Genomic DNA, 12,792 nt, shown 5'->3' with positions numbered 1-12,792 from the left:
AGCAAACTTAGGGTTTGCTGTGTAGCTACCTGTTCAGTGGAAATTGTATGATCAGCCTTAATAAAGACTCAATAAAGACTGCTCAAAACCAAAAACTGACAGCAACAACAACAAAAAAAAAGACAGGGAATGTGCAAATATTGGGGCAGGCAAAAAAAAAAAAAAAAATCAAGCTTGCAATTTTTAAAAAAACATCACTGTGAAAACTTCCAATAAATTAAAATCATAACACATGTCTTTTTTTTTTTCCTGGCATTGTCCGTGACCAAATTATTTTTCAGTACTATTAATCTAATAGGAAACGAAAACAAAATATCATCATCCCAGTCCTTCCATGGCTGCACGTTCCCCCACTCATGCCTCCATCAAGCATCAGGGTTGGATGGGGTGGCTGCTGCTGGCGCAGACGAGCTGGCTCTATTGATGATTCGTGAATACGTGCGCTCCATTCCTTGCTGTTTTGCTGAATCCTCCTTGTATGCAATCTTGTCATTAAAGAGAAAAGAAGAAAAAACGGTGAGAGAGATCTGGATATCTTGGTTTTTGCAGTACTTATAATCTAAGCAGTCATTTCCCATTTTTAGGTCATTAGATAACAATCTGCTGGAGAGAAAGAATCCCTGCTGAGGAGCCAGAAGTGACCAGAGGCTGCAGCAAGAAGGAGCGGGGGATACATGGGCCTGGGGTGCAAGTCACAGGCTTCTGCCAGCAGTGCTTCATGGGGCTCCCTGACCAAAGTTTCTCTAGCAGCTCTCACACAATCCCAGCCGAGAAGTCCCAAGCCAGCAAACACCTTCACTAGCATCTCCTCAGCATGGTATAGACTGCTCCCAGCTCAGCCCACGCAATCTTTCAAGGCATGCAGGATCCCCAGACCTTCTCACACACATCAACCACAAGACTGTGTCCAACAGCAGCCCTGGAGCCAACATCCTGCGGCGAGAAAGAGCTGAGCCACATGCCCAGGGAAGAACAGTAGCCAAATCTTGCTCCACCTTGCCTTAGCTGCAGCTTTTAGCAAAGAAGACTTCTTTTTGTTCCCTAAAAATGCTCTACTTAGCCATAGCTATTTTCCCTGTTTCAATATACACGTTCCCTTGGCCAAGCAGCCATCAGTGGTGGCAAAGAAACCTCTTGGTGCCATCAACCCTCAGACACCCCGGGCAGCTGGTCACAGCACAGCTTAGCCATGCCACATTTATTGCTCAGGCAAGCACATTTCTTGGCCTCAGGAGGATCCCACTGAGCTGCTTCACTGACCAACCCAAGTTTATGGCTAGGATCCTAACAACACGTGTCTCAACACATGTCAGGAATAATACACCACAGCAGCTTTTTGTTTTTTCTTAAAGAAAATAACACCTCCCTGTGCCTAAGGGAATCATTAGGCTTGAAACTAAATGAACATAGCACATACAAAAACCATCAAGTGAGAGAGTACATGACATTAAAAGAAAAAAGATGTAAGAAAAACGAACATACCACTTTTGGCTATAGTATTGAGGGAAATGTTAGACAGGGAAGAAGAGAAGCTGTATAAGCAAGGACCATGACAGAGCTGTCAGAAAAGAAGAACAAAACAAAACAAAAAAGAGAAAAACATATGGTGATGAAAGAGTCACTATCAGCGGGTGAGCAAGCAAAAAACTCTCTAGATCATGACAATGAGAAAGATGACAACGCTTACTGTCTTCGTAAAGAGCACAGTTATAATACAGACTTAAGCATTCCAACTGCAAAATAAACATTTTGGCTACAGTTTACAGTAGGTGATTTGCCGGAGGCAATGCTCTGCCCAGGAGCAGGGGTTTGTGCATTCCTCACAGAGGAATGGATTGTTTCCAAAAAGCCACACTGCACAGAAAACTTCTAAGTGCCCACAGTTATTAAGTGGGAGACTAGCTTCTGAACAGACTTTCAAAGTCTGCTGATTTTGGTTAAAGCTTTTTTAAGCAAAAGTCAATTTTGTCTTCCGTTGGATCAACTCTGTTACACATTAGCACAGTTATGTACAGGGCATTCTGTTTTATTTTGCCTCTTCTCTTGCATGAGGAAAACTCCAAGCACACGGATGCAGATAATAAAAACAGCTGTGAATATTTAATAGTTCCCTGAATATTTTATGCATGCTGAAACTCATGGGCTGCTCATGACTAATTTAAGCTGACCATCTTCCATTTTTGTGGGGAACACGAGAAATATGGTATCATCTCTGAACGTTAAGCAGCCAAAGCAACTTCCACCAGAGAGCAATGAGCAACCAAAGACACCTTTAGTAGAACAGTGATCAGTATTATTTATGGATGAAGTTACTGAAATGCACGAGGTTCACAAATCCTTACGCATCTAACTGGGAAGGGAGCACAGTTCACACAACAGCAACCACTGAGCCTGAAGTCTGGCACGCACCAAGCCCCTCAAAGCAGTTATGCAGGTTTATACCCTGGGAAAAGCCAGCTTCATTTCTCGGTAAGAACAGCAATGGGCCAAAAAAATCTTGTAAACCATTATTCTCCTCACACGTGAAGATGAAGAACATAGTATGGTCTAGTGGGGTGGAATCAGGCACCATCATTGAGATGCCATCATTGATACCAATGGTGAAATAAAGTAACTGCACAAGAGTAGCACCTATCTGTACTACGGGCAACTAAGGCATACAGAGAAGCTGGGAAAGAATAAATGCTTCTCAGGCACAGCGTAAGGTGGCCTACCCACAACCATAGAGAGGTACAATTAAGCATGCTTTAATTTGCAAGTAGTGTGCAGAATAGCTTAATTATTATTTACATTAAAACATAAAGCAATAAGTATCTGCATAGATACAGCATAGTGTGAATTTCAGTTCAGTATTATGGCACAGCATATAATGCAACCATGAATACTAAACCTAAAGTTGCTAGTAGCTAAAATGGAGTTTTTTGACATTATACTTTAAAAAAAATTTAAAAAATAAATCACTCTTACTCTGAAAGCCGAACACAAACATAAACTATTGAAATATCTTCTCCAGTTGTAAGTTAGGTCTTAAATGCAATTTACTGTTTTAATTAAATATGTCACAGGACATATTTAGGACAAAGCTGGCTGGCATAGAACAGTAGTTTAAATGATATTCTTTCCTCAGTCTGGACCTCAGTCTACAGTCCCATTAACATTCAAGTTTTCAATATCCAACAAGATGAGCAGAAGACAAATCTCTGTCAGGCAAGCAAGTTCACTGTATGTAATACAGCTGAAGTGAAGAAAAAAAGAGTGGAACTATGTTTTCTCAATGAATGCTGCACTACCCAATCTTACTTCTAGATTTCTGCTTTACAACTTCGTTTGTCACTAGAAGAAACAATGAACTGCTTTCATTTGGCCTCGAACATCGTTAAAGCAGACAAACTAACCTGCTCATTCATAACTGCAGAGAGCTCGCTGAGCATATCTCTATAGTGAGACTTCATTTCTCCCTGATATTCAAATTGGTCCTCCTTAATAAGGCGTTCGTTGACATCAAGAGCATGCCCGCATGCTTCTGCAAATTGCCTACAAACACAAAACCACATAGAACAACCATACAAATATTGCAGTAATGAAAATAAATACATACATACACATATACATATATCACTACTGTACCTTTTCCTCTCCTTGCACATTATACCTTGCCAGAAATTAATTTCAGAAATCATCCTCAAATTAAGAGTAAGACTGGCTGTCTCTAACCAACTGGGATAGGTTGAAGCTTCAGTAAATGTTCTCCTGAGAATGACTTGTAGGATACAGCAAATGCAGATGTAAACCAGTGTGCTTCAATTCAGAATAACTCCACGTCATGTCACTCCTCATATTAGAAGATGGCAAACCTAAGCTTAACGTTTACCTGAAGATTTCTTTCAGAAGCTTAACTTGATTATCAGGATATCTCTTTGCATTTGTTTCTTCCAGAAAAGCCCGAGCATAGGCCATTGGTCCAGCATTTACCTGGGAGAGAAATATACAGCTTAGGTGCATAAAACAAGTAGATTACTGTCCATTTTTCTTGTGCCTCAAAGGGAACTGGCCTCAGGTAACCAAGCTGGTGCAGAATATCAGAATCACTCCTCTTGCCACTTGGATGAAATCTGAAGAGTTTTACTGAGTAAAAAGGAGCTAAGTCAGCCCCACACTAACTGCAGATCTCTGCTGGCCTTTGGAGGCACTTAGCTTGTTAACCACCTAGAAAGCTGTGCATTTGAAGAGAATTTCAACTAGGACACCAGAAATGCATGCATGTATCACCAGTATCAACTTTTCTAATGAAACGAAAAAATTAATCCTGAAAAACCCTCACTTTAAAGTATTTGCATATTTGGCTGTGTGACAAGCTTTATTCTCAAGGGATACATGATGGTCTTGCTAGAAAGGTCTCAACATTTATTTAGAGAAGATTTGACAGAATTAGTTATGTTTGCACATAAATCCAACACTCAACATCAATGGAAAGCTTTCTACTGCCATATGTTTTTTGAGCAGGCTCCAACTGCACTGGAAAACAAGATACGACCAGAAGTACAAAACAGACAAAACATGTCCAGAAGGATGAAAACCAGAATAAGAATTCAGGTGAACGGGGGAAAAAAAAAAAAAACAAACCAAAACACAACAGCCAAGAAAAACAAAAACAGTGTGTCTAATTTTCATTACCTTGACACTGACGCTTCCTTGAAGTTTAAGCTGCAGTCGGATCATGTCCACTTCTTCCATTGTGCAAAGCTGATTGAGCTCCGAGACCTTTTTGGACATCTCATCAATCGCTACTTCAATGGGGTTCAGCTCTGTGCTGGTTTGGCTTATGACTTGAATACGCTTCTTCACATATGGAAACAAGTGGCTGGCTGCTCAAATGCAAGAAATACATTAGAGAGGCTCGGCTAGCAACAAGACAGTATTTAAGAAAGCAAAACAAGTCAGTCAAAGGTTTAGACCGTATTAACTTTGACACTGTCTACACAAATGGAGTTTTAATCACTAAGTAAGCAATAGAATTCAGCAGTTCTAAACTGAATTTTTGACAGATCTGGTACTGGAAAAACATTTCCTTTTGAATTCACCACCGTTTGCTACTGAGCTCTGCCAGATGCACATGGCAGAAAGCTCTCACCAATCAGATTTCAGAATGTATTAATTCCTTCTTCTGAATTAAAGCACCAAATGATAAACCTGTAATAAACTCCAAACACCTCAAATACCCCGTTGAACAAGTTTCACATCAGAGGCAGGAGCTTCTAGCTTAGCTGAATTGATTATTACATGCTAATAGATGAATCATTATCAAAGTGCCATGCTTAAAAAAAGTAAGGAGTCAGTTTTAGTATTCAACCTAATAATTACTATGGGAGCTGGTAGGGGAATCATTAATTGGTAAAGCCTCTTATTTCCAGTACAGCCATTTTCATGGATGTCAAGAAACCTGGCAATGATACAGCATGGGGTACTGTCTGATCTGAGCTGTTTAACCTTCTCCTGATTATCCTACACACTTTGTAAGACCTCGCAGACACCAAATAGGCCCTCCTTCAACGAGCATATGGTGCCAGGCAGCTCAGAGCTAAATGACCTCCATATAAGAGGGTGGCTGTCACTCCTTGGACAGCAGGAAACCAAGGACTTGCAGAGCTGGAAGGTCAAGTAACAACCAGGCATGGTAGAGAGCCAGACTGCAGCCATATCACCCTCATGCTCTGTGCAATACAAGGGCAGGACTCTGGAAAAGGGATGCCGAGCAGCCATCCAGTAACTTTGTCTGAGCACAAACAACTGCCATTAGTCCTCCAGCTGTCCTAATAAGCTTTGTTTTCTTCTCAAAATAAAAGCACTTCCGTTAGCATAGGAAGGAAGCAAAACTATTTGACTTGATCCAAAGGAAAACAGTGTTTCCTTCACAGAAGAGTACCAAGGTGAGGCAGTTGCCAGAGGGAAAGCAGGGGAGAGGTCATCAAATTCCCCCCTGATGCTGAAGATGGAGCCAGGCTGAGACTGCTGGCAGCTGATGGTGTCATGTAACAGCCAAAGGAAATTATTCTGCTGGACCAACAGCTTTCTCTGTTTTTGCCAGATGTACCACAATGGCTGCACTTTCAAGTCAGAGAAGCTGCCTGCTTCCGTACAGATCTCAAAACTCCCAAGTGCTGCTGAGGCACTTCAAAAAACCACACACAAGCAGTTCTTCCTTTCTTCTTCCCATAAACAGAGCTGTGTCATGTAACAAGATGCCCCCAGACACAGATACCTCTTTTCTGACTTGCCAGAACAAAACATTGAGGTGACTACGCCTACATTGAAAGCACCTTTCTTCACTTTGCCCTTTGGGGAAGCACACGCACTGAAGTTGGTGGAGAACAGGATTTTTGTCACTGAGAAGCCTTTGCTGTGAACATCCTCCTCCCTGCCTACTGTTGCTCAGGAGAGCAATGCTTCTATCTCAGGCAGTTCCTCATGCTCCCAGCCAAAATTCAGACAGGTCAGGTTTCAGTAGTAGTTTCACAGAGATTTCAGTCACGATAAAGAACTGAATGTCTTCTGTTTAACATGACTCAGTAAGAACAGACACGCAGTTCTCCCTACATTCCTGCCTTAAAACAGTGATTGTAACCACCAATGTGAAAGCTTGCCTCTCACATTAAAAATACTATGTAATGTGTCTTATTTCCATGCGGATAAAGTTCTTATCCAAGACTTACTCTTCACAGCAGAACAAGCACCCTACCTTGCTTTTAATTTCTTCTGTTTATTATTAAAAGAGCACTTCTGAGTGCTAAGCTGCCTTCAGCAGAACCCCTCCCAGACCCCATCATTATAAGATGCTGACAAGGAAAGATAAAAAAAAAAAAGCTGACAACTTCACAAATGAAAACAACTTCACCTGAGAAGGTCAGCAGGATTCTACGAACAAACATACTTTGCAAATAGGCACGTGGAAGAGAGAAGTTATCATTCTACATAAAGTGCTGTGCCTACTATCTGCAGAAAGGCTGGCACACGAATGCATTGTGAACCTTAGCTGCCCAAAGCAGGCTGGCGGGGCAAGCAGACGTACTGGTCAGGATGGTGCGCCTCTTGCACTGCTCTTCCACACCGCCGTGCTTCTTTCCTGAGAGCGTGAAAGGTGTTTCAAACACAAACCGGTTGACGTTGTGATGCATTTCAAAGTCAGTCTTTCGATCTTCTGCTTCCTTCTCCTCAAAGAAAGGCGTGACATATGTGACCTGAATATAGGCATACTTTGGATCCAGGTCTTTGGGGTTCACCTGTGTAACAGTGGCAAACAAACAATATTTTGTTAAGTGTGACAGACCGTCAAAGCATTTATTTCTTTTATCTACCACGGTAGTATCAACAAAAATGAGGCTTCCAAATGTTGCATTCAGACCATAAATTAATACAAACATTTTTAACTAGACACCCACATAAAAACAGTGGGATTTTTGATCAAAGATAATCCAGAAGTGAATGAGAGCTGCTTCTCCTTTACAGGAAACATTCACATGCTCTCTACATGCACATGGTGGCATATGCTCTCTTCCCACTAGCAGTAAAGCACTGCTCTAGCACTGGCATTTCCATACACACTCCCAATGCTATGAGGCTAGGTGCTTCTTTGGTTACAAAACTGGGTCATACTCGGTTCACATCTGTTCAAAAAACTGCTCACAAAACATGAACTCGCTTTTCTTTCTTGTACAGGAATCCTGTCTTTCATACCTTGTTGGAATCCTGGATGATCTTCACGTTATCTATTCCAAACTTGTCTGCGTACAGTTTCAGCAGCCTCTGAGAGATCTCAGACAAGCCAGTTAGTTTGGGCTCCTTATAGATATACTCTTTCCCTTCCTCTTCTTCAAAAAAACCCTGGTTGGAAAGAAATAGGATACAGTGAACACACTGGGCAAGGCAAAGCCTAATGGAGGCACCCAGGATGTGTCTGTATACCCACCAGTGCTTCCAATATGCCATTTTCAGCACCTAAGTAAAGGATTGACACCCTCCATCCTCACAGACACTGCCTCATGTCTGCTTTTATACAGGCTTGGTATCTCCTAACTTACCCAGTAAATAACTCATACACATTTTCCCATAAGAGATCTAGTTGTTTCAACAGTGACAGCACCTTCTCTAGAATTCTGATGTATGTAAAAAAAAAAAAAAAAAAAAAAGTCTAAGGAAATAAAACTTGGAGTTTTAACAAGGTTTCATTTGTAATAGGTTAAATTACTCGCTTGTGAAACAGTACAGTATGAGACCACAAGTACTGCAGCTGCCTGCTGGGTGCACAGCCTGGCTAGGATGTGGCACAGCCCCCAACACTGCAGCGATGGGCAGAGCTGTGGCACAGGGAGCCCCAGTGAACAGACCTGTCTGCCCAGGGCAGCTGAAGAGTAACTCTGGGGGCATCTTCAGAAGCAGCACTGGCCTCAGAAAATTAATGTGGCATTGCATCGCTACCGGTGAGACACAGCTGCTATGAGCATGTATATCAAACAGTGGAGAGCAGCAATCCCAGCTGAGCAGAAAGCAGCAGCTGACCCTTCAACAACTGGATTCATCCCAGCACCCTGAGCAGCACCAGCCTTCCCTCTAACATTTCATATGCTGCTGATGAAATTTGACAGTGTTAAATGCTGCAGCTGTACCCCTTTCACTGCAAGGTAAAGTGACCCAGTGGAAAATACCTGAAGCTGCAGGGATAACGATAAGAAAGACAGCATTATCAATGCCAGGCCCAAGGCCCTTTAAACTAAACATGATGTAGCTTGGGCAGGTAATTCTACAACATGCCCTGGCAAATTGCAATTTGTTGAAAAACAGAGTAGCACAACTGAATGAAGTCAGGAGAAATCTCCAAAATCTGTGGCAGGCACTCATTTAAAAAAACAAAACAAAACAAAAAAAACATAAAAACCAAACCAAAAAACAAACAAACAACACCTGAGCCCTTTCATGCTGAAGCATATTCCAAACTTTGGTCACTAAAATAATAGACTAGGCAAATTTTACAAAAATATACTTGTGATAAATCAGCTGTTAATTCTGAGCTTTGTTTTAGCAGAGATTAACAAATATCTGTGGCTTCTCCTCCAGTCAGGACAAGGGACAAGAAAACACCTGTTCACATCTGACAAGTGCCAAGAGTACTGTGGGCATTACTAAAACAAATGACTAATAGCACCAGCAGCTTGTCTGATAGTATCTTAATTAGCCTCACCATGACCTTCTAACACTGTGCCATTTATAACAATATTAATCAATTAATCACTGCAGGCATTGGGAAGAGCTACATAGGTAATTAGAGACCAAATCTAGAGCTCAAAAAGCTGACACCCTATTAACATTTACTGAGCTGTCACTTTCTAGTGATGCCACTGAGAAAGGATGTGCGGAATCACAGCCTGGTTTCTGATCTTGTTTCCACTGCAGAAATACCACTTTATGTGGAAACAGCTGAAAGCCTCATTAGTTTCACACAACCGTACTCAATCACGCTGCTAGGATTGTTTCTGTCAGAAAACATCCGCTGTCTGTCACTGTTCAATGCTTTTAACAAACAACAAAGCAAATACCAAAACTAAGACAAAAAAAGGCCCTTTTCCAAATTAATCACATAGCAACCTAGAACATCGCTTATCTTCTTATCTTAGATGCTAGTTCTGGATATGTTTGCATGCCGCAGGACAGCATTCATGTGCAAGGACCAAATCTGCTGCATGGCTTGCTAGGATGCTACCTCTGCTAATGGTGCTGCTCAGGAAAAAATTGAGATGAACGGTAAAAAGCAACACAAACCCCTCTAAAATAAAAAGACACAGCTAACAAATTCTGTCTCCTCTCTAACATGGGAGATAGCATTTATGAACAAATTCCCTGCAGTATTTCAGTGGACAGAAGTTAATTGTGAGCTATAAATAATCGTGTCTGCCATATGCTATATGTCTGCCTAAGACTATTGAAAGCGAGATTAAATACTTTTTAGGAGCCAAATATCCTCCAATTTAAGGATTCTAAAATGTTAAGCAGCCAGGGTCACACTATCAAAGCATATTCCCAGACTATTTGCATGCTGACTGTTTTTGCCCTTCGAGAACAGTGTAGCTTTACACCTGAAAATTACTAACATGGAGCAGCTGAATGTAAGTGAAGAGAGAACTACCTCACGGTGATGGACTTCCTCTGCACTCTGCCATGCTGTGACTGGGGCTGTGATCCCAGATGTTGGTGTGAGAGTGCTGAAAGGGCCCTTTTTACTCCTTGCATACCCACAGGTGCAGTCCTTAAAGCTCACAGTGCATTTCCTCCCTGCCCTTGGGTGGTAAAGAACACCCTGCTCCCACAGCAGGCAGAATGAGATGAGGCCTTATGCTTTAAAGATCTTTGCACAGGCCAAGTGCATGCTGGTGAGAAATGAGATTGCTGCTTATGTGGGCTAAAGTGGGCTAATGCTCCAATCCCTTACTACAGCAAGCACATCCCCACTGCAAAGAGAGAGCAAAGCACACCAACAACTCATTTCCTTAGCACCAGAGACAACCTAGCACTCACTCAGATGTTCTTGCATGGAACAGCATTTCCATAGCCAGCAAAGGCTGAGATTTGTTATTTAGAGGACTCTTCTCTGCCTGTATCGAGTGTGCAGTGCCAACATCACTTCCTGTACTAAGTGGCCTTGTGCACAACTCAATAAGAAGCTATTACAGCTGTTTTACTAGCAAATGTGGAAAAGATCATTCTGTCATCTTCAGACATAAACCTGCAGATATCTTACTGCTAAGAAAGTCTGTCCTCCAAATAACTACCAGAGCTGATTGAACAGATGGGAGAACAAAACCTCAACTTCACTCTTAGCTCACTGCACTGAACCATGTCTTGGATGGTTTTTGCTTATAAAAGCACAAGTTTTGAGCTATTCAACATAACCAGCAGCTCTCATGTATATATAATTTATATATATATATATATATATATATATATAAATTCAAGAAAGATCTTGACCTCTCAAAACATTCAACTGTGTATAAAATCATAAGCCCTGGCCCATAGCTAGTGTGGCCACTTGGTGGTGCAATGAGATGCTGTCACCAAAGGCCTTAACAGAATTTGCAGCCTAGAACAGCAGCTGCCCTGAGATCTGGCTCTCTGAACTAGTAAATAAAACTCTCCGGTAAAAATATAACAGGCACAGAGGCGCAAGCATTTCTGGCAATAGAAGAAACAAAAGGCTCCACACCTTTCCACCTGTACAGCCAACATGGAAGCAAACGGCACAAGGGACAAAGGAGCTGATAGAAACGCAGAAAAGAAACCTTCTGCAGGGGAGAAATGTGCAGGATGTGGGCGCGCACAGTTCTCTCTCCATTCTTCATGTGGTCAATCCCTATCTGTAATTCCTACATCTCATGTGGTGCTTGGTGTGTTGGTATACCTTCCTTAATCAGTTTTGCAACACTGAGTGCTATTATCCTTGGTAATTGAGGCACCAGTAATGTTGATGGGAATAATCTACCTTCAATTATTTGCACTGTGCCATACTCTTTAGTCACTATGTCTCTGCAAGGAGCAGTACAGAGCAGTTCCAATTTCTGCCACATAAAATCTCATCTGCAAAAGGAAATAAAGAAGCTGTGCTTGTTTGCATTTAGAGCTCAGTATCCATGTGCACCAGGGAATAAACTGAGCAACACACAGCTATGAAAAAGTCATATGCTTTCAAGCACTAAAGTTGTTTAAATGAAGTTGCCCTCGTGGCACCAGCAGCTGAAAGCCATCGCCCTGTAACAAAGATTTTAACCCAGTTGAGCAGAATTGCTGCAGCTAAATTACCCACTTAGATGTAGCTTCACTCCATGAGCTTGGCTGCTTGGTGTGGGGACAGCACAGGGGCAGCCCCAGCAAGAAGTTGTAAGCAGAGAGTCTTATTTTCCCCTTCACTGTCCCCACTTTGAGGAAGGGCATAAGTTAAAACTCTACTCTTCCTCAGGTACAGCAGTTTCTTGCATTTGGCAAGTTAAGCTTTGCTGATCTGTAGGGAGAGCCAGAACTCCTCACTGCCCTCTGCATCCCAAATTTGCATGCTCCTAAGAAGAGATCATGGGGCTTTGTGGCTGCCCCATGCCTAGGGTGCTCAGTTACTCCTGCCACCAAACACAGATGGACAACAGCCTTCCACTCTGGAGCTGCTGCACAGGCCAGGAAAGCAGTCTTGCATTCAAACAGCATTAGTGTGACACTGAGTTTTTGAGCACAGAAGGAAGGGGTTCAATCCTGCACCCAGTGAAGCTGAGAGGGAAACTGTCACTGAGATGAGGTGACAGCATTGAACCCCACAGTGCACATACAACATGGTGACAGATACAGCTTTGTAGTTTGGGTAACTGAACAAACAAAAATTAGTTTGCAGGATGCAACGATGAATGGAATATTATTTTTTCTGCCACAAACCAAAGAATTGAGAGTGCAGGTAAGTTAATGTTAAGTATGGCGAAGGATGGAAGATGTGTGAGGAGAATTAAACAAAACATGCAAAAGAACTAGACTTACCACAGCCTTGAATAAGATCAAAAGGAGAAAAGAGCAAATTTCTGTATTAAAATCTAATTAGCAAACAGAATGATTCACTTCAATCTGTTGTTTACACAACTTATTTTAAAGTATTGCTTGTATGCTTGTCAAAAATAGGTCTTAAAAAAGCATGCTGAATTTCTACACTGGTTTGTAGTGGAAGAAGGCACAAAATAATGCTTTGAGGATGCTGAAGCACAACAAAGGGAATAA

At 41.9% G+C, this 12,792-nt stretch overlaps 1 protein-coding gene across 7 annotated transcripts in view; it reads right to left on the bottom strand.

Moving 5' to 3' along the window:
- Positions 1 to 212: 212 nt before the first annotated feature.
- Positions 213 to 12,792, bottom strand: part of DOCK10 (dedicator of cytokinesis 10) — a 136,465-nt gene continuing 123,885 nt past the window's right edge. For all 7 annotated transcript variants that reach the window (XM_042820431.1, XM_042820427.1, XM_042820429.1 and 4 more), the window contains 6 exons: positions 7,732 to 7,878; positions 7,067 to 7,277; positions 4,675 to 4,865; positions 3,872 to 3,972; positions 3,396 to 3,534; positions 213 to 485 (listed from right to left, as the gene is read on the bottom strand). In XM_042820431.1, coding sequence (XP_042676365.1) covers positions 366 to 485; positions 3,396 to 3,534; positions 3,872 to 3,972; positions 4,675 to 4,865; positions 7,067 to 7,277; positions 7,732 to 7,878 — 909 coding nt within the window. In that variant the 3' untranslated portion in view covers positions 213 to 365. The remainder of the gene's footprint in view (positions 486 to 3,395; positions 3,535 to 3,871; positions 3,973 to 4,674; positions 4,866 to 7,066; positions 7,278 to 7,731; positions 7,879 to 12,792) is intronic.

This window comes from Centrocercus urophasianus, unplaced genomic scaffold, assembly GCF_019232065.1.
Source record: "Centrocercus urophasianus isolate 14NV4802_14NV808 unplaced genomic scaffold, USGS_Curo_1.0 seq_19, whole genome shotgun sequence".
In the NCBI taxonomy this organism is placed as follows: Eukaryota; Metazoa; Chordata; class Aves; order Galliformes; family Phasianidae; genus Centrocercus; species Centrocercus urophasianus.
Note: the sequence above shows the minus strand (reverse complement) of the source record. Positions and strands in the feature narration are given on the sequence as shown.